This window comes from Myzus persicae, unplaced genomic scaffold (genome assembly GCF_001856785.1).
Source record: "Myzus persicae strain clone G006 unplaced genomic scaffold, MPER_G0061.0, whole genome shotgun sequence".
Classification (NCBI taxonomy): Eukaryota; Metazoa; Arthropoda; class Insecta; order Hemiptera; family Aphididae; genus Myzus; species Myzus persicae.
This window is the reverse complement of record NW_019103866.1, coordinates 80,964-105,068: the sequence shown is the minus strand read 5'-3', so window position 1 is coordinate 105,068 and position 24,105 is coordinate 80,964. Positions and strand designations below refer to the sequence as shown.

Here is a 24,105-nt window from a genome sequence, read left to right as displayed (position 1 = left end):
TTCGACCATAAAATCTTGGTTCAACTTGGATCTGCCACGGATAAAATTCATTATGTTGCGCACTTGCAAGACAAAGACAACAATTGCCAAAGTCGCTTCCTTTTAGTTTATTATATGGTCGAAGAACGTGATTGTAGCTTTCGTCTTAACTGACCAAGTTATAAGGCCGAAGAATGCAACAATATTACATTATTAAATCACGATTAACAAATTATTGATGAGCGTCAAGGCCGCTGTTTCGACGTATCGTTAGATTAAATTAACCGGAGCACGTTGCACTGTATTACGATGTTACTATATGTCTTTTTTAAAATAGGATTTCATTCGTTCGCAATGTACGTTTAAAAAAATAAAAACCCATACCACATAATATAGTTAAATAATAATATATGAACTCCGACTTTCAAAATTCTTTGGAATAAATAATAATCTATTAATGCAATACACTACAACGACCACCATCCTACATTGCCCGAGCCCATCAACTCGAACTAACGAAAAGTGGAAACCGCGGCCTTGACGTTGATCAATTTTCTCATAATCTTATAATTGATTCGATCGGTTTCTCTTTGCATTGCCTGCCGGTTGATGTAAGACGATGATCTTCGCTGGAAAGGCGCTGGTTTCGTCGACACCTTGTTCGCCTGGCTCATATATACGTTTTTTATCTGACTGTTTTTATTTTTAAACGTTTTTTGGGCCACCACCGGTTTGCGCCGAGCGGTTACGAGTCTCTCGTTGTTCTTAGTATCTGGGGAGGCCACTCGTTTCAAGAACTTGTCATCGTTCAGGTTTTTTGCGTTCGCTGCAGCACCACACCGAAATGTTTTCGGTTTAGGGATTCCCATGTCACCTCCAGGATGAGATGCACGTACCTAGTTATGTGGGATTTACATGTAAGAGTCAAGTACAATACAGCAAATTAGTAAGTTGTTTGAATCATTTTTTTTTTTTGTTCATTTTAGGTTACCTTTGCAATTATATAACTGCAATTTTCCATGCTGCAATTAATTAATGGTCATAATTTATGATTATCATCATTAGTATTTAGTGATAATAATGTATCATATTTTATAACCGAGAAGAACAAAATAACAGTTGTTTTAAATAAATAAATTAGGACATCTAAGATTTTAAAATCAAAAATTGAAACCTTTGATGCTAATGTTCTCCGAAATTACTTAACTGATTATCTTAATTTTTTTTTAATAAAAGATTATACTACGGAGAACCACCAAAAAATAGCCATCTTGTATTGACCACAGAAATCTCAAACACAATTTAAAAATATAGCACCTCACCACTAGGAAAAGCACTAGCCTTCAGGTATAGTTAAAGACCAAAAGGTCGTCCTTCAAGCGACGCAAAACTATTAGTTAGTATATAAATTATGACTGTAAAAAGATGGTGGTCACTCAGCACTCCATTTTAACAACAGTAGAATTATACCTTTGTAAAATGTATGTATACATATATTATTATCCACGGAATCATACCTGCTGCAGTTTCACGACTTTCGCTTGGACTGGCTTCTTATACGCAACGTCGCCGTCATCCAAAGATCGCAAATCGGCGTAGACGTCTTTGCCGTAAGAATGTTTGAAGGATAACTTCTGCGACAAACGAACCCGCGGCGGCAGATGATCACAAGTCTTATAGACCGGTACGGTGGATGGCTCTTCGTCTTTGGTCGGTACGATGGGTTGCTCTTCTTCGGTCGCCGGTTCGTCGATGGACTGTAGATCGGTGGACTGTTGGTCGCTGGACTCTTCGTCAGTGTCTGATTCGTCAGATGCTGTGGCCGAAATCGATTGGGCGACGACGGGTTTGACCATCATGACCGGGTCAGTGGCAGTGGTGGCAGCCACAGTTTGACTGATTTCCGGCACGTAGCGGGCTCTGACTGACTTAAGCGATGCACCGCTGCTACAGCTAAGCTTCCACGATCCGTCCGAACTCAGAGATATTCTAGAAGCGCTTTTCATACTTCTCGGCATGTTCAAATATTTTTTTTCCATAATTATTTTTTTTCTAACACTGTCTGTGACAAAAGCGGACAGAGATATGATTAAAATAGTACAATGAATATTTTACTCCAATGTATAAACAACTATATTATAAGAGTGAATTATGTAGTTATCTATGGCAACAAATGTACAGTTATTATTTATTATTAATTATTATAATGTGCCATATTATAGTGTCAATCGATTAAAATTAAACCTAACTGCGAAACACTCCGTTGAGCACCTATCAGACTACGACAAATCGACCGACGTGTGTACAAACTGTCTATAACAGCGGTTTTCGAACATTTTTTTTCTCGGACCCCTCATTTATATTATTGATCTGTCGCGTACCGTTATGTCTAGATATAGAACTATTCAAAATCTTAATGAATTTCTTTCAAATAATAAGGTAATAAATTACTAAAATATAATTATTTTTTATTAATACAAATGTATTAATTTTAATAAGAAGTTTATTTTTATTTTCGAAATAATTATTTACATTCTACGTGCTTGCACCGTGCGTGTCGACGATATAGTTTATTGATAAGTATTTCCTATAGTACTGGTTACAATTAATAATGATGTACGTTCTACACTGTATAGAATAATTACTTATATTATTTTAAACTTTTCTGTTAATTGTTTCAATGTTCAAAATTTTAAAAACAATGAAAAATATTCGTGTATTTACTCTCTGCAGTTCTACCACATTGTGGTCTTTCGCTTACCTACCACTAGTGGTACGCGTACCATAATTTGAGAGACGTTGATTTATAGTATTATTATGTTTATCATAAATACCATAATAGTGTTTAGTAGTTTGCTGCATCAGTAGCAGTCAGGATTTGAGAGTAAATACCGATGATCTACGTTATGCGGCAAAGGTGTGTGTAGAATGCAGGTTTGTGGTTGTTGGTATTTTTAAAGGGCGGCGAAGTGCACGGGATCAGCTGGAATTTAATAAATATCGGTAGAATTAATTTTAAAGAAAAAATTAAAATTATATATTTTAAAACATAATATAGTGTGTAGTTTTATAATTCAAAGTTACAAAATCTGATAAAAGTTAACAGTAACTTTAGGCTCCACTATTGGAATTCTTATATTTTATACGTATGATATGAATTTTGAAAAAATGAACAGAGGTAACCTGTCGGCTGTCAGATATGACGTGTGAACGGACAATTCGCAATAATGTGTTTTGATAGTTCGGATGGTCGAACCGCTTATCAGGTGCAGGTTGCGTTTAAAATCAAATAATTTGAATTCGTCGGGCGGCTCAACCGCTATGTGTGGCCCGATCTTTATAACAAGAGTTCTAGTACTAAATGTTGCCGTGTATATTTCAAGGTGCTACTCGCTCATAAAGAGTAGGTACGAATAGAATAATAAGCATAGGCCATCTGACTCAACAGATAAAAATAATGTAATTCACAGCAACACCGAAAAAAAGGTATAGGATTCAAGTAGGTATATACTAATAATATGATGTACAATATAATATAGTGGTGCCCGGTCTAGCTAGCTGGTCCCTATATCCTATAAAATGGTAATAATTACACACGCACGCAACACACGGATAACATTATAATAATGCGTACAGAAATAAAATAAAATGAGTGGCGATTTGCGAGCACTTCAAGTGCAGATAACAATCAAAATAGTGTGGCGATTCGCACCTACAATAATAATAAAATGTACTAAAAAAGTGGTGATTTGGAATCACGCAAAATAAAATACAATAATATTATACGGCGATTCGTGCTGTCCATCGAAATTAACACTACTGCAGGTGATAATATTATTATGGCGAAATAATGATAAGTACATAATAATTATATAACGTATGGTGTTGTAGGTGCGTCGGTGCGTGTGTGGTGCTAGATTGCTCACTTGAGGTGATCATTGATATGGATATATACATTATAATATAATATTCACAAGACATAACTGAACATTACAAAGCATCATATTATAGGTGCCGACCTTGTGAGTTGTGGCCTGCTACATACTATAGCACTGCTGCAGTATCGTCAGGATTGATTGCTTACACAATATATCGTCAAGAAATCACATATTATGGTTGCATACCCTAAGCTCAACACGAAACCTAATAGTTTTTTACTAGGTGACCAGCTGATTGATCTGGATTTTCGATGCTTATTTATAAAAAAATACGGGTCTATCATGTCAATTGTATTAGAAATCGTAGGTAAAAAAAAATGTACGAGATTCAAAAAGGTTTTAAATCGATTGAGTGGAATACGATACACATTGTGAATAGATTACCTTTTTTATTTTATGGCTTAACTTTTTAAGCACTCAGTAGTATGCTATTATTTATTATAGATGAAACAAATCAAAGTAATACTCAATAGTTTATATTATATAAGACAATCGTATTGAGTAAAATCAATTTGTATCATAGACAAATTATTTTGTATTGAATAAAATTTAAAATATTTTATACATATATATAATTTTTGCAGTGAATTTGTTTATTCCAACTTCACTTGGGATTATGAAAATTTGGAAAATATTGCATTTACTTAATTTTTTATAAATTATAATGTACATAATACCTGTGTGAATCGTGAATACTTTCCATTTCTAGGTAAACCAGCACTACTGATTTTTACCTTTTTAATTTCTGGTAAATTGTAAAGCGCAAACGATGTAAGTATAATGTTATAATATATAGTATAATGTAGGGAGTCTAAAAAAAAAAAACTCAGAGCATTTGACAAGTTACAAACAACGAAAATTACTACTTACAAGCCCTAAACCATAATACCTAACTTTACAGTAAATAAGTCTTATTGGGTACTTACCTGGGCACGGTGCAATTAAAGTTAAAGTAATTCATATTATTATAATCAAATAAATAAGTAGTAAACTTTTTTTAAAAGTTATTGAGTATATGGTTGGCAATATTTTAGTTCGGATTTAGTTCTGTGTAGCTTATAACATAATATAAAAAACGCAACCAGACAATTATTATTAAGGCCCATTCTGCAAACCCTATCAATTTTCACCAAAACGACCTTAATGACTGAAAGAAATCATGGTCCTTCTAGAGATTCAATTTAAAAAATGCAAAAGTTTTTGATTTGATAAAGAAGTAGTTTATTTTGCATAGGTCTGAGCTTAATATATTCAATATTTAAAATAGTTTTAATTTAATATTTATTATAAACACTGATAAAGTGTTTGATTTCGTCAGCTATTTGACGAAATTGAAAAAGTGCTAACAAAAACCGATGCAAATTAATCTAGTTTGGATGCATTCAAACATATTTCCTTTTTTTAAGCGAACTTTTGGAAGTACTTAAATATTTTTGTTAAGCGTTTAGTTATATCTCGTAGATGAATTGATTTTTAATATTTTAATCTAATGACTAAGTTATGTATGCATGTTTGGGTTAGATAATATGTATCATGGGGGTGATTGGTGGCGGGTATACACACACTATCGATCATTTACTACACAGTACACATACCATGGACGAGCAGTGAATGGAAGTAACAAAAAAATTGCCTAAGCACAACTCCTTAAAAATGACACGTTTGCAGGGGCCTCAGCGTGATATTTTAAAAGCAGAACGACATCAACTCCAAGCGCTCTTATACTATACGATAGGTAGCCTATTATTTAATTTATTTTGTAGTCCACTTAAAAATGGCACTCCTGCATTTAACTCCAGTCTTAGTGATTTAGGGGCCATTGCTTAAGGGGCAACATTTAGGCAATTTCTAATCTTATCGTCACTACCCGTGATCCTTATGTCTTACTCTTAAATGATAATGACTATTGGCTGTAAGTGTGGTTTAAATATGTGTAACTCACGTACATAAGCGCACGAAGGCGCTTGGAAATATTTTTGTACTTACGTGAAAATGAATAATGACAATATAAACTGCCAAAAATAAATGTACTTCTACTAATCAAATTTTAATTTTGAAGAATTATCTGAATTAGATAGCCTTTTCTCTATGTCTTAAAGGAATTTGATATTCGAATTTTTGGGGAGCTTATGTAGTATGGTTCCAAAATAATTCACTTAGTTTCTTAAAAAAACATATAAATACCTATACTGTACTTTAAAGGGCCAACAAAACAAACAAAATGAAAAAGGTTTTCCTACAAAACATAGACAGAAGGTTAACGAACTAAAATTTTGTTTCAAAATCAAAACTGGACTACTTGAAGTATGTGGTTTTTTTCGTCAGCTTACATAATATTAAAAATCCAATGGCTCAGTGACCCCTTGACCTCCGCCTATAAATATGGCCTGTCGGTAGAAGCATAATTTGGCACACTTAGTCTGCTTAAGATTGCAGCCCTATTTAAGACCGCAAAATTGTCGAAACTAAATATTTTTCCACTCGTTGTTTCTATACTCGTCTCTCCAAAACGAACGGTTCGTAACGCCTACAACACAATAGGTATACCTGAAAAATAGTGATGGAAGTCCATTCCTTTCGAGATCGGTTGTGTTCGACGGTCCGCATCATCTGTCCGGATAACGACTGAACCGTCGAGCGTTTATACCATCATCGTAATACATTCAAACACGTAATAATACTATAATAATAATAATATTTAGAAAAGTACCAACCTAAATAGGTATGCAAAACGTGGTAACCGAAAAAGTTTAGAGGTACACACGAGCAGTCACGTGGTTAAAGTCCAGTAAAAAGGCAGCCTCTGTATAGTAGTTGTGATGGATCCCCAGCTCGTTACCGACCACTGACGCAGTTACAGATACCTCGTATAAGTATATAAAAACCATTGTCAAATTACTTGAACTTCGTCGCGATCTTCGTTCTTCCTTTTTTTTTCTTTGCCGATGTAATGACGTGTGCACCGCCGTATAACGACGACGGCTACGGACTTCGAGGACGAGAGGGAGTAGGAAAAAAAAACCGCTAGTTCACAATCGCGAAAAACATTTATTTCAGCAGAAAAAAAATATCATGATAATAATATATAGTATAGAGGCAGACGATTGGTATAACGACATATATAATATTTTAATAAATATATATGTTCCACCTACGTACATACAAATATAAAATATAATTATCTTATTGTTCATATATATTTAGCTGACACTTAAACGTAACACATGTTTATATTATATAATAGTTAATTATTAAAATATAATGTTTATTATTATTAATGTTATATAATATTAGGGGTTGAATATAATATAATATTATGTTATTTACAATGCGCGTTATGTTGTACGGGGACTTGGGAAAATCGTTGTTCGAGCGTCAAGACTGTGACGAGAAGCTATTACAATATAATATTATGATATTACAGTACCACGTACCGACATGATAAAAATAAGTGATGCCTGCGGAAGGTAAAGAATATTATTATTGTGAAATCAAACGAAAATCGCAGTAGCCCACTAACCTATACCCACGGGTCCGACCGGACCAGACCGTTTCGATGTAATATGTAAAACAATAAAAATATTTTACCCTAAACGTTCGTCGGGAGTCGTTTACCTGCAGCGATTACTATTCACACGGAACGTTTCGAAACGCTGCTCAAACGGTGCAAACGATAACGAAATATTACGACGACCCTCAGCCACAATGACGCCGATGAGTGAAAAATAATATTTTAGATGATTTACGCAACACATCAAAAGACAAACATACAAAAACGGCAGAGGTGACGACGACGAGGTAGAGTAGATTATATCATCGCACATTGCGCCGCAGAATATATTATTATAGGCAACAACTACAACATGCGACTGCAACGATATCGAATTGTGTAAGCTAACACGCGAGGTGGAAAACGGTTAACCCGGTCGCGGTAAAGGGTCGTTTTTTAAATTTATTCGAAATCGACTGGCTCTTTAACGTGCGTTGTCGGTTTAGTGGGGAGGAGGAAGAATAACGCAGAGGAGGAAACTTAAAAAACAAGACAGTAGATGAACGAATGACGAGTCGACGGAAATTATTAAATCGTGAACGATTGTTATTGATCTATTAACATAACACAAGCTATTAAGTTATACCTATCGTTCGTGTCTTATAATTTAAAAGGATTAAAAAAAATATATATATATAGATATTCTTTCGTTACAATAATATTGGAAAAAATTCAAGATGGCGGCCACTGCTGTGGCGATCGATAGCGAACAGAAATGTATATAATAATATAAATCTTAAATAAAAAAAAAAAAAACAATAGACAATACATTTTCACAATAAATTTAAATATAATAATAATAATATACAATAATTTACATTACGATTTATGATTGATTTATATAATATAATATTATTTATAAACACACATTTTTTATGCGGTAATTTGTAATTTCCGTAATAATAATAAAAAAAAAATCTAAATTAAATGGCTAGTAAACTCGCGTATTAAAAAAAAAAAATAATAAAAATCGCATCGACAACCATCATGATTATATTATACTTAAGTACCTTCATAAGTATAGGTCAACCTGTGCATAACGCGTTTGAATATTAAAATAAAGACGTGTTGTACGCGGCTCAATTGTTCGAATATCTCTCGGAGGGTCGAAATTTTGCGAGATTACAAACTCTGGTGGGCGGAGGAGAGTAATATTTATGTCTTTCGAAAAAATTAATTGTATGCGTATGGAACACGCGCGATTGGTCTTTACAACACAAGTGATACATATATCCGTATGTATGTTTTAATTATTTTAAATGACGATAATATAAGAGAGAGAGAGAACTTAATATAGTTCAGCCGATACCGTGGTGCACACCACCAATCGACTTAAAACCGAATCACACAAATTTCACAAAAATATGATATTCACACGATTTAAATTTAAAAAAAAAAAACAATAAGTAAAAAATTATGCACGTAGGAACAAATTTAAGGAATAGTTATAATAATAAAAATAAAAAATCATCAAATCAAACGTTCGTTATATAACACAGTAATATGAAAATAGTCTTAAGACATAATAATGTAATTTAATTCTTATTACACGACACATATATATATATATTATTTTATTAAGTACAAAGCAGCATCGAACAACCGATAAACGATTGCGTCGGTTGTATAAAAGCAAAAATTAAAAAGACGCATATAATATAATAATGGTTTTTTTCATTTCTAAACCGAGATTCGACCGAGGAAAACGAACGAATTCAAATTAAAGTGTACCACCCAATATGAACCACACCGTTTTTTGGGCGCACTTACATATTATAGTTGTCAGATTTGACGGAGTTCTATTAATTAAAAAACTGTTTAAAATCACGCACTTGTAGCTGCGAATGCGTATTAAAAAAATTATTTTTGGGCTGTCAAAAATTTGTCCTATTTTTATTATATCGAATCATACGAAACTAAAATGGTCTATTATTTTGAGACAGTTCTCGACCCGAGTCAACGAGCAAGATTATTGATCGATGAAAATTCGTTCGAAATATCGTTACATTATATACGGCGCACAATAGTTATTGTACAACGTGTAGAATGTATAAAAAATGAAATGATAAAAATTAAAAAGCCTTAACGCTAAACACTTAAAAATAAAACATTGAAAATATTATCTACAAAACGTGGTGGAAGGATGGAGGGATACACGACACGAATGCGCTACACTGGGTAGTACTACCTAGCGGTTATTATGTTATCAGTAGTGGGTAATAATATTATAATATTATATAGTAATAGTAAACATTGTATAGTAATAATAATAAAAGTATAATGTAGGTATATAATATAATGCAATAATGATAATAAAAATATTATATAGTAGCAGTATAATAATACTTATATATAGTTGCTAGGTAGTATAAAACGCTACGGTAATAATAATAATAATAATTACATAAAATAAATGCCAGAGCGGCGCGAAACTCAGTCGGTCAAACTCGGAATCGTTTCGCGTACAATAATTATTATTTATTATACACCCCAACCGTCATGATAATATTATTATATTATTATAGCGTTCATCAAATTATTATTGTTATTATTATTAAAATGTAATCAATTATGAATTTCGTTTTTTTAAAATATATTTTTCAGTCGTGAAATCGTCGCTCCGCGCACACCGCCGCCGTCGTAATGTGCGTATTTCACGCAGAATACGTCGCCGGCGTGTAGAATCGTGTCATCTTCGTCGTCGATCGGTTAGGTTCGTGCGCGTCCGGTTTTAGACGGCCGAATCCTTGCCGACGAAACGGGTCTGCGACACGGACCGTTTGACGTCGTACTCCACTTCGGTGTCCTTTTTCAGCCTGCGAAATGCGGACAAAAGCCGGACGGTTTAATTCTGTTGTTACATTATTATTGTTATTTATTTTCTGAGGAGGCGTTCGATTCGTCGGCCACGAGAGTCGTTATTGCGTCCTACGCAGAGCCGGATCTACGACCCGGAAGTTAGGGATGTAACTACAGTAAAACTACCTATATACCTAATACCGGAGGCCTCTCGAAAAAAGTTGCTATTTTTAAAACGTTATGCTTTGATGCATTAATTACATATATTTTTAATTATTTCATTGAAAAGTGAAGATAGGCTTCGAAAAGAAAACATTTGAACTACATACTAACTGAGTAGATAGGTATCGAATGATGGGTCATGTGTTCCTTTAAATCGAGTCCATAACAAGATCTCTATATGATCTCTATGCCATTGAGATTATAAGGATACAATACTGAGTCGATAACAGTTAAAACAAATGGGTGAGGGTAATTTTTTTAAACCATTATTTAATATTCTTAATAATGTATCGCTTTATAATGTTCGAAAATCTATAGCATCAGGCCCTAATAGGGCCGCCCTATTAAAACAAACTCAGCGTTGAGACACCGGTGTATCGCACCTTTGCCAAATCCGACACTGGTCATACGCACTAGTGGGAAGTGCTGAGCACAACACGATGTTTATCAAACAGGTAGGAATAGGTAGAAATGAGGGAAAAACGTGAGTTTCAAATGAGTTTCTGCGGCCGGTCGAAGAATTAATATGAAATTCGAACTACGTTTTACTCGACTTTCATATAAAAAATAAAACGTCGGGGTTAATTTTAGATTTTTCAAAATTTACAAGTTCAATGTCATTTGAATTCGATCGATATTAGTATATTACATAATAAGCTTGCAACGGGAAACCTCCCAGACTAATTTATTTGAATTATTAAATTGTAATCAATAAAACGAAAGCTGTACCAAAAACAATTTAATGACGGCACGCGAACTTAATTTCGTTCTGAAAACACGTCTGTGGGAGGTCTGTCCTCCATGACCTACCCCCGCAGTGCCGTGAAGTACGACCCCATATGGTGTGAGAGTGTGTATTTGAACGGATGGGGGGAGGAGGCGAGCACGGGGAGGGTAAACTTGAGCTAATATAACAAGCTTCCGTCTGGACACCCAGAGAGGGGGTAAGGTTTTTGATTTTATTTTTGAACGCAGTTTTTAATATTAGTTATATTATATACTTACATTTCGGTGGGTTCGATGCGCAAATTGGTGCTCTGGTAAGTGTTGCCGTTGGTCAACAGTTCTTTGCCCTCGCTAAAAAACAACACGTACATATTATTATAATACTAAATAATATATTTTTTTAACAAAAAATCGTTTACATCACGTTACACAAGACGGTATCGTATATCATTAAATAATTATATATATATATAATATATACACATACAATGCGTGACGCGTATGTAAGTGCTATGTATGAATATATATATATATATATATATGTATTGTATATAATAACAATATACTGTATATAGGTATATTTACCACTACAGGCGGCCGCGGCGGCGCGAACTTTTTTCCCCCTGTTTTAGACGCGCCTTTATACGAGTTGCACATAATTATTAAAAATGTTCACAACGGACTTCGTGAACCCAAGTTGTAACACAACAACCCAAATTACACTATGTTTATACGCGTCATATATCTATTATACGTCCACATAATATAATATTATAATGCGTTGTAATTATGTTGTTTTAATCGAGAATTGTGTACAGCGTACAGGGCGTTTATTTTAACGTCACTCATTAGTCTAGTCGAAAATGTTTTTATACATCATAATTTTTTTTTAGTGCTGGGTGCTTAGCTGGGTTTGTACACTTCTTAACATAAAAACACATTTTATTGGTTTTTTTTTCCATTAATTTTCATATTGCGGCGATTTTTTTACTGGTTTCACTATTTTAATTTTATTTAATGAATGCACCCCCTCTCCTATTCACTTGGTTCGCAATATGAAAACAAAAGTATAACCCACATTAAACAAATTTAAAATTAAAAAATATTCACAGTGATCAAAAAAATTAAGAGTTAAGTTATATAGCTAGGTAGATAGGTAACCGTTTTTTAAAAAACACAACAGTCAACCGGGGCGAGTTTTATAAGATGATCAAATATAACAATATTTATACAATCAAAAAAAACGAAAATCAAATAAATTGAAATTATAACCTTTAGGTAAAATTTCTAGTCTTACAAATAATATTGGATATTGATAACTTTTTTTTGCAGTCAACAACTTTTAAATTATTTATTATATGAACTTGATTGTTCAAGCTATTCATTTTCAGCAGTCTAAAATTTTTAAAGGTGTTTTTATAAATATTTTTAATTATTGTTATGTGTTAATCTTTTAACCCTGGATTTAATGAATTTATCGGGGTTTTTCCTTTTTAAAAATCAAGTGGTTTGAACCCCAAAAATCAGACTGCGCTGAGTTTTTCTGTGCTGTAACACCGCGGAAATGTATAGAAACAACCACTCTGTACATGTACGTATTCCATGGTCGAAATTATCAATCGTAAAGTTTTAAATAAATTGTATTCACTAAGGGGAAGCTGGCCATCGCATTTTCCCATATAAGGCCACTGGAAAGCATAAAAACACCGTTACCTCGCCATTACTCACATAAGGTGACTTTTTCGTGAGCTACGTCTTAGAGGGAAAAAAATCACTACGAAGGATAAACGAAGGATTTCTCACCTAACGCCCATAAGTTCGCGTCGCTGCCGACCTGCGTGGTGGTATACCACGGTATACATACCTATGAATAAACTCATAATAAAATATGTATATCATTTTTTTATGGTACATGTATGTAAAATTATATAAAATTTAAATACAATACATAATGGAAGTATATACGCGTTGGCATGTGTTTGGAAAAAAAAATTTAAAAAAAAACACCAAACATTTTTTACATAATATCGCACAAGCGGAAAAAATTAGTTTAAAGCGAGTCAGTCTGTAGAAGACAGGTAATTGGCTTAAGTGTATATTATAATAAAATATACATATAATATACTAAAACAGCTTAAAAGCTTATTTTATATTATGTTTTTATTATCATACACAGCAGTGTTGTTATAATACTATATATGTTATAAAGGCGCGTTTGTATGTTATTATAACAAAAATAATAATAACAATGATATTATTATATACGATGGTCGAAGTGTATGACGAACCGGCGACCTTTGAAGAGCATCCATCGCTGCAGTGTATGTATGTAGGTAGATACCAACTGCTCTACAATATAATATAATTAGGGTGTTAAACCAAAGCCGTTTGCATCGCGTCAAGTGTATAAAATTATTCAAATTTATATCGTCATTATATTATAATACAATTATATATTATAATATTATAAACTATACTATTGTTATTATATATTATGTTAAACGCGCGTAGCTGCAGCAGGCGTATAATAATATAGACGATAAGTGTTATATAGCAATATTATTACATAGCGGCGAGATCTACGAGAGGTGCATAATATTACAATATGATTTATGCGACGTTACCGATACAACAATACATAATATTACAAACATGTGTTATTATTATATATAAATATATATATATCATCGTTATCGTATCACGTCGCTTATTGTTCAAGTTATATAGGTGCTTATCAATTTCGAAACACGCAGAAAATGTTTTCATTGCGATCGCGCAAATACTTATAATATAATATGTAAATGCACGACGAACGAAAACAGAATTAAAAAAACTAAAACCGCTCACACAACGCATACGAAATAGAAGAATTCGTATAATAGGTACAATATAATTATTGTAATAATTAAAATAAAAATAAATAATAAAAAATAAACAAGGCGCACACGCAAAACAAACGGGAGTAAGATAAAAGAGAAAGAGAGAGAGGCAGAGAGAAAGGAAGAAAAAGAGTAGGCATAATAATATACAACATTAGGATGCAAAGTTCCTAGGTTGCGGACAAAATTCGTCGGGTCATTTCTTACCATTATTTTTGATACAACTGAGGTGAGCAGGGTGGTTTCGACTTGGGCATACTAAAATTGGGGCAGAGAAAATATTTTATCGTTTGTATATCGTATTTGATATATCGACAATTTTCTGAGTGATAAATATACTAGAAATGAATTTATTCAGGCTATATCGAAAATGATTGTCACAGCAATTTTAATTATAAAGTATTATTATAGGTTTCTCATTTATAAATTGTTCACATACTTTGTGCTCACGACTGCTTTTTCCCAAGACAATTTTATTTTGAACATCTCCCGTGTATTACATTTATAGGTAGGGTACTGAGGTATCAATTTAGAACGGATTCATACTGCTAAACTAGGATGCAGGTAGCTTATCCCGAGTCTTGAAAAAGGTAAAGGGAAATATTTGTGTTTGTAACTTGCATGGTTTTTATTAATTTGTCCACAACCAGGAAACAGCGTAATTACCTAATATTTGATATTATTATACATTACCTACATCATAGTAATATCAGATAGGTAATAAGGTAAGTATTAAACAGAGGGTATTCAGAATTGAACGCATTTAGTAAATAAGATTTTGATATTACGGTAAATACAAGCGACCAAACCAAATCAATTAAATAATAACAAAAATATTAATTAATTAAACAGACAACACGTTTCTTACAACACAAAGTTCATATCTGGCAAGGGGACTTTCTCTACGTCGGAAGTGTAAGAAGAACCGTTTCCGTTACTGGACGATTCGCCCGTGCTGTTGTTGCAATACGGCAACGGAAAACGCCAACCATACAAACTGAAAACGGCCCTCGGTATTTGAATAAATTATAACAATAATAACAACAACAATAACAATAACAGGTAATATAAACACGGGTAATAAAAACTCAATGAGAAAATATCCACAAAGTTAACAACATGTAAGTATACAGATATATACTATAATATTATATAATATAAAATTATCCAATGAAAAAATGTCTCACCGTCAAGGTCACCGCCACCGAACCTATTTTCTAAGTTTCTAACAGCTTTCAGATTGCACCTTAAACTTTATAGTTATAGCAAAACATCGTTTAATCGACTGTACAGGCTTTTTTATTTTGTAAGTTAACGCGGACGAAGTCACTCATACGAAAACATAATAATGTATTACACATTATACGCGTAGCTCTTCGATTCGGTAAAAATGTTTAAAAATATTAATCAGAAAACTTGGGTTAACGATGGGTACAAACTTGCGGCAAGACATTCTTAAATATTATAATATATAATATGGCAAATAATTATATTCTAGTATAATTTATACAAAGAGTAAGAATATAATAATAGTTTTGTACGTATAGCATTTAAAATTTTCATAATTTAAATACATTTTTGTTTGTTTTTTTTTTTTTAATATTTTCAAGAAAAATTATAAATTTAGTAACTAATAATATTATTGTGTTGATCTCATTTTCCAGCTGTATTTAACTGATACACATATTACATTTTTTACTGTGAAAATTAATTGGTACATTTTTCATGAATAGCCTATTATAGGAGTTTGAAGTAGGTATACTTAACACCTACTATAGTAATTAATATTACAGTAATACCAGTGAAAGGCTAAATATATCCAAAAGATATTATAAAAAATGTAATATCCTATCTAATTACTAATATCGGTTAAAAAAAAAGGTAATTATATATATTGATTCCTTAACTGTCTTAAGAAAATATAAATATTTCACGATTTTAAACACTATACATTATAATATGAGAACAATTAATTTTTTCGCTGTTATCGAGGGGGGGGGACAACACACATACCATTAACTATTGTTAACGTACCTATACTTATAAGCGGGACACACGACTTAACGGTCAAAGGATTTATATTATGGAAAACAAAGGGTGTATATGGGTAGGTACCACAATATGATATTTATATTATAATGCAGTTGTGTATATGCTCGTATTTAATAATATAGTTTAAAAATAAAATACACGCACAAGCGACTTACACACAATCTCACAAGTATAGGCGTGTGCAGACTACGAGTACCTACACGAATATCCCTTACCTCTAAGTGAAATTATGTAATTTTAATTTAAAACCATTAAAATATATTAAAAATTGTATTGACTAAAGTCCTTTGGTCACACTTTCACCGGTATTCGTCCATAACGTCATGTTCAATAATGTGTAATACTATTTCAACGGCAAGTTTTTGAAACCGAAAGTTAAAATGCAGGTATAAATGATTATGAGTCCTTTAAGAAAACAAGACCCTAATGCATATTGCACACACATTATAATGTCAATATTATACAATGAAACCTTTAAATACCGAACACAGTTGGTATTTTGGTCCACTGTTCGGGGGTGTACGCTATTTAAAGGTTTCACTGTAGTACATATTATATTTATATACATAATATTATCATGTATTATATTATGGAAAATCAGTTTTTCAGTTATCAATATAGTAACACATAATACCACACACAAACATATAATATTATACACGAATCACCGTCACCTTTTGTAACTACTATTATGCTGCAGAAGCCTGCTTTCGCATTGATATCCCAATTTACTAAAATACAGGGTCGCCTTAAGGGTAATCATACACAGTGAAACTTCCATACTACGAAGTCTCGTGGACAACAACGAAAATAAAACAACAACGTATTATAGAGGAATTCGTTAAATAGCTCTTAAATAAATTTAGTTCTCAAAAGTACTTCATTAAACACAAAATGTCATGGCTAAATGGAAGTTTTGCTGTATAGTACAACACAAACAGTAATTATATTGGTAAATAGGATGATTCTTTTAACGCTAACAGGCTAATCGGGTGCAATTTCAACTACAAAATTTGGGACATTGCAGAATGCGATATGTATTTCTTCGGTTAATTTTGCAGTGATTATGGACTAGAGAAACCACTCCACAATTCAATAATAATTGTTTATAATATTAATTTATTAATATATAAGACGAGAACTTGTCAATCATTATAAATGGCATAAATTATGCACCAATTATGATAATTATATGGATAGGTCATGGCTATATAAACCTTACATGATGACGCGGTCTTTTTCGTGTACTTACGAGAGTAAGAAAATTATAATATTATTATATCAGATGCTCTTGGAGGGTTTCTCTTGCTAACATATAAGGCATAATATTTTCATTGAACAACAATTTCCTGGGTCGAATAACATTATTTTATCGCCCATGAAAAAGTTGCTGACTACAACTATAAGCCACTGAAAATGTCGACTATGCGCGACCAAAATCTGCTTATTGAAAAAACCGAGAAATCAAAGAAAAGAAAAAATTATTTAAATTTTAAAAACAAAATAAATTCTGTTCATAAAAAAAAAAAAAAATACAAAATTGTGTGTTCTGAAAAGTATGCAAAATACGTTTCTTGAATTTCCCAAGATATTGCCAAACAGATTCGAGGTAAAACAATCATCATGTGTGTATGCGTGCGTGTTAACAATGACAGAAAACATATCGACATATAAATATAGAGGGAACGGTCGCTTTAAAGGGCAAACAACAACGTATTATTATGATTTTTTACATTTTTATTTAGATAATCCTCGGCACATTGTTTTATTATTTGAACTCTCAGAACCTTCGTCACCAGCTACACCCGGCTGTACTGGAGTACCTTGCTACGTATTGTGACGGTCCGATGTACAAAATATAATACTTAACGTCTTTATATTATACTGTCATCGTACACATTTTTTTTAGATATTTATAATGGCAGTCTTTTATATTGGCACTATTTTTTATTCATTTTTTTTGTCGTTACACTATTGATTGGCAAATAAACGCCAACGATCGTTTCTTGCTCTCAACGATGATTGCACTCGGATTTTATTTTTCACGTTTTCAAGCTAATACCTTTTACTCAAAACCTATAGTGGTTCAAATAGTGGGTACAAGGGCGGGAAGGTAAGTCCTCTTAAAAAATATTCGACTTACAACGAACATGAAAAGAGATTATTTCAAAACCCTGTATAGTGAGCTGAGAGCTTATATATTATTCATATATAAATACTCCCCCTGAGAATTAATTTTATTTATGCCACTGTCAATATTCGATATTTTTGAAAAAAAAAAATGTTTTTTTAATCTAATTTGAAGTACATTCATAAATAATTTGTATGGTTTTTTTTTTTAATTTATCAATAGCTGTGATTCTAATGTTATATTTGCCAGTGCAACTTATTTTCTTCAATTTACTGAATTCGAACTAAAACAGCTATTATTTCTATAATAAGCGCTTAAAGTTTATATAAATGAGCGAAGTACAATAAAGTATTGTGACTTGTGAGATGAGGCACCTCTCGGACACGTCAAATCGTCTCTGTATAATATAAACTCTAAACGATAACGAACCTGAAAACATTACTTCGATATTTATAATATTTCTACACGCACTTATGTCGAACTTTCAGTAAAAAATATTTCACCATATGACATAATATTATATTTAAGCAGTAATAGTTCGAAATCAAAAAATAATACGGTGGTCGCTTCGTTAAAAAAACAGTGATTATTAAATTTTTTTATACAGCAATATTATATATATAAGTATATTATATATGTATATATGTATAGGTCTAAAGTATACGTTAAATTAAATAAGCAATAAACATTTTGAAAAATCGAAAAACCCCTCGTCGACAGCACGTGTTATTTCGCTTCAATATATAATATAATATAATGACGTATAAAACTAAATATTGTGAGTATTTAAGTAAAACACACACATACATATATTTATATACACGAAACATAAACATAAAAGCACACACCGCACGAATATATTTGACGGGGCTGCGGGGGGGTTGAAAATATAAAAATGATGATGGTTTTTTTTGCAGTGAAAAGGGTCAGGTTTGACGTGTGCGAATCGTGTGAATAACGACGCGGACGTTGTATTATATTATATTATGCGTATGATGAATGCGAAATGATGATGACACACACGCACACACACACACACACACCAACCGCAGACAGCAAAATAATCTTAACGCTCACTTGCTGGTATATTATTATATTATTATGTATATGACACCCGAGTAAGTTGTGCCTTAATATTATTTTTCACGCCGTTATGAGATAATAATATAGAAAACAATATTTGTGTAATATAAATTATATATATGTATACGTACACGCACGTTTATATAAATATATATAAACTCGTATCATATCAAAGTATCAAACGCGTTCACTCTTCGTTCACGTGGGGGGGGGATATGGCACTAAAGAATGAGAAAAAGGGCTGTCGGGGCTGCCCCTCAAAACACGTACTTCCTATTCAGGTGAACATCGCACGAGTACCAACACATAATAATAATATTATAAACGTATGATCATAATTTAATAGTATTATCGCATCATACAGGTGCTCTCGTACTATATAATATAATATAATAATATATTATATTATACTAAATAAATGAATAATAATAATAATAAAACGTCGTTTGCGGGCAGCGGGGTGAGCTGCAGGTGTGACGCTTTCGACGTTATTATATTAAAACATAAAAAGAAAAAAAGGCGTCGAATTATATTATCGTCACCGTCGTCGAGGCGTATTAAATTTACCGTTTAAAATTAAAATTATTAAGAGTTGAGAGAAAAAAAAGACGAGAGAAAAAACTTTTTCCTGTACGATTATTCTTCCGCGTCTTTGGTCGCGTTTGCACTGCATTATTATACATGTATAGGTGGTACCTAACACAACTTTAAAACGAAACAAACGGAAAACTTTTACTCGAGGTGGCGATGCCGATCGTTGTCGTCCATAAAATAAACCCACACTTTAGGGATTAATTTAATAACGTATGAAAGTTATGTGCATAAAATAAATATCGTCCGCACTGCAACCCCTATCCCTATAATATTAAAATGCACTGCATGCCATAAATATCGCATAAATGCTACAATTTTGGATGATATTGACATTAGCTGCAATACTACATTGGAATATTATTGAATATTGGTCAATGTCAAACATTACCCGAATAACAAGATATTAGCCAAGACCATTGAGTAATATCAGAACAACTATAAGAATGTATCGGCCAAGAGATAAAATAATTTTGATATATTTAAATATTAAATGTAATTGTAAATGTAATTAAAGTTAAATGCGATTAATACATTTGTCAATAAAATTATATTTGAAAAATCATCGATATCCAATCGGGTTTTCGAGGAAATCATTACCTGGAACGATTATAGTTCCTCTTATTGGGTTGCTGTGATTACGCTTCAGTGTACGATATTTCAAAATGAGAGAATTTTAAGAGAGAAGTTTTGACTTTCGTATACAGTACGGTAATTACTTGATTTATATATAATAGTTCTAACTGCACACTATTATTGCAAGTAAAGTGTTCTACCACGAGAAAAAAATTGCAAATTAATTAGTTTAAAAGTTAGGTTTAGTAATCATTATCGGGTTCACGCATAAATTAATAATTTTACATATAAGTACGCGTCAGCAGCTCACCAACCCTAGTTAATATAGGTCCATAGGTAATATAATGCTGTAGGCGATAAGTACATAATAATATTATTATAGATGGGTCCCTGGACATTTCATCCCCTAATATGTAGGCCATATATCATGCATAATATATATTTTCGATCGTCGACTCTGAACCACAACGATTAACATTTAAATTTTAAATACATTGTACAATAATACGTCATACGATGCGTGTACGAGTTCAATGTGTATAGGGTGTACTGAGTTCATAGATTTAACGACAGCTCGTTAAACTTGTTGTTGGTTAAAGACCAGTCAAACCCTCCTCCTCGGATACGTTCTGTGTATATATATATAGGTACCTACCCCGACTTTATGCGCCTGTCGACTGCGTGGGTAGTAAATATAAATGCAATACATGAACACGATAATATAATAATAATTAAGACATTTGTTGAAATATTATTTTATTGCTCAACTGTGTTGCGATTCGGAACAACCCTCAGCAAGTGTGCAACTACTAAAGGGGGAGAGGCTGTTTACACATTAATTACGCGAGAAATTATTGTAAGTGTGGGCGTACACCTATAAAATATAATGTATACGAACGTGGTGTACTGGTATTTATGTTGTGCGATTCTTTTAACAGCTAACACTGCTAGCTCTTACTCTACCTACTTAATTGTTTAGGGCAAGTTAAAAAAAAAAAATTACGTGATATAGAAAATATCTAAACTATCTGAACTTTTGATCTATGATTTCATGGTAATGTGAATGGTTTTCAAACAAAAATAAAATTTATAAGTAGGTATTATAGTAGTAGTAGATAATATAGTAATAGATAATATTATCATCAAAAGAATACAACTTTTTTTAATTAATACACATTTAAACTGTGTAGACAATAAGAGCGAATAAATGGTGAGTCGTTGTGTCTATAATTTTCAGTCAATGTAGAGTTTATTTAAACCTTCATTATTAATAGGAAATAATATATTATTTGCGTTATCGATGATTAAAAGTTTTTATAAAATTAGGTACTCCGTCACAAATTTTGAAGATTATAAAACGATGTACAATATTATAATATTATATATGTATAAACTGTCAAAAAAATCACCTATGTTTAGACCTAGGAAGTATTTGCGTTGGTACTTTTCTTTAAGTGTCCCTTGTAAGCAACCTGTTTCACATATTATCGTTAGTTATGTCCACATACCGCCTCATGTGACTTTATTATAACCATTTGTAGATAAAACAATGATTTGAGTAAACAAAAAATAAATAAATAAAGTAAAAAAATCTATATTTCTTATAATTGAATTATCTGCGGTGAGCATTCTAATAATCGGAGCAAATAAACTTGGCGATGAATAAAACGTATTTGACTTATTATGGTAAATCAATAAAATACGGTATAAATGAAATTGCATATTTCAACAATAAACACAAAACATAGGTACAAGTACGTACGCGGATACGTTTTGTGGTAAATTTAATCAAAAGTAATACGAAATATAAAAGAAAAGTATTTTTGACAGCTTATATAATATAGACATAGTGTTGTGTTTTGAAATTTTGAAAATTACTTCAATTTCCCCCTTACCTCCACAATCTAGACCTAGCGAGATGTCTCATCATTAAATTCTGATAAATTCAATTCCTTTAAACCATTGATTTTGCGTTTGAATGAAATACATTTTAAACCAAATAAAATTGGCAGGTAGGTACAACAGATTTATATTTCATTTTAGAATTGGACTATCGAAAACCATATTCAGCTTGAATAAAAACCAAAAAGTAACTTTCTGGTATCTTTTTCACTCCATCTGTTTTAAAATTAGAATACGTTTCTCATTCTTTCGATGGCAGTTCGGAAATTGTTGGTAATTTCTATGATTATTTTATCATACATATTTTAGCATATCTTTTGACAAAAAAAGCGTGTTTACTATTTTATATAGGAAATATAGCAATAACAAACATTTTTAAGATGGAACGTGTGACTTTAATAGGTTATTGGTAACTGTTAAGTATCAGACTCTGCGGTATATTTTTAATTTATAATAACGACGTTTCATATATTTTTATTATTAAAAGAACCCGCATCTAGGCACGGTAACGGTTTACCTAATATAATAATATACCACTTTATGTGTAACCAGTTGGTATTAACCGCGGCGTGTAAGCGTTGTTCATCTTGCTGCCTCGGTCGGGATGCATAATGATTAGACAGAGGAGATGACTGCAGTGCGCACACCCGAGTGCATAAAATGTACATGTATTATATGGTATGGTATGATATGGTATGGTATGGTATGGTATGATATGATTATGTTATAGCTATACGCACGAATGGGACTCGTACAATGTCAGGATATCCCGGTGGATTAGTGTTACCAGCAAATAAGTGATTATTATATGTGTTTGTATATAAGTACCCGAAAAAATGTAAAATAAAATAAAAAATCATACCTTCCGAGCTTTGCGTCCTCGTCTCTCTTCTTCTTCCGACAACACATGCCGAAAAGTATGTACAAGATACCTGTGGAGTACGCGTGAAATGAAAAACAAAAACAAATCACAACGACACGTTATTACATATAATAATAATGTTATCAAATTATAGTAATATATGTCGACGACGAAGCGTATTACACTACGTCGTCTTAATTTAATGTAAATAATATACGAGTTGAACATATATGCGGCGTTTGTGTCTTTATTGCGAAAATACTTTAACATACTGAAAATATAAATAACATTCTGGCGTGTCATGATGTTAAAACGACGTATACAAAAATATATGTAAATTTAAATAAAAAATTCTAGGGTATGCATCAGACTATTAGAGTACAATTTATTGTATTTCACACCATATTAAGGTTAATAGGAGATGCAACACTAATTCGGTAGCCATAATAATATAAGCTACCTTTAATAATCTAATATAATACAACACTTAAAAGCTGACTATCGATAATATTTTGACGCGACCGACCATATTCGTTTTCTGAAATTTCGTTCAGTGGATAAACCGTACGTGTCATTTAATATAAAATTATTAGAAAATTCGTAGGTAATCCCATCACTATAATATACTACATTCCGATGTGATGTAGGAAAAAGGTTACCTCATACCTAAATCTGTATATTATGTTATACCTTATTAGTTTTTATTATTTGTGTTAAACGCGTGAGGTTTTGTAAAATTATATGGTGCTTTGAAGGTGGTTTAAAATAAACATACACACAACCTAATTTGAAATAAGTTGAAATTTATGATAAGT

The 24,105-nt window shown here is 32.2% G+C and overlaps 2 protein-coding genes across 2 annotated transcripts in view; both read right to left on the bottom strand.

The window, feature by feature from the left end:
• Positions 1-402: 402 nt before the first annotated feature.
• On the bottom strand, positions 403-2,060 carry LOC111035599. The gene is made up of 2 exons (XM_022317276.1): positions 1,497-2,060; positions 403-875 (listed from the first exon to the last, which is right to left on the bottom strand). The coding sequence occupies exons 1-2, from the start codon at positions 2,016-2,018 to the stop codon at positions 492-494; spliced, it is 906 nt and encodes a 301-aa protein (XP_022172968.1). The 5' UTR covers positions 2,019-2,060; the 3' UTR covers positions 403-491.
• Positions 2,061-8,664: 6,604 nt separating this feature from the next.
• LOC111035603 (fasciclin-2) overlaps positions 8,665-24,105 on the bottom strand; it is a gene marked incomplete at its 5' end in the record, with an annotated part of 40,968 nt that continues 25,527 nt past the window's right edge. Inside the window, 4 exons of the mRNA XM_022317282.1 lie at positions 8,665-10,283; positions 11,494-11,565; positions 14,962-15,090; positions 23,291-23,360. Of these exons, the coding sequence (XP_022172974.1) occupies positions 10,199-10,283; positions 11,494-11,565; positions 14,962-15,090; positions 23,291-23,360 (356 nt within the window). The remainder of the gene's footprint in view (positions 10,284-11,493; positions 11,566-14,961; positions 15,091-23,290; positions 23,361-24,105) is intronic.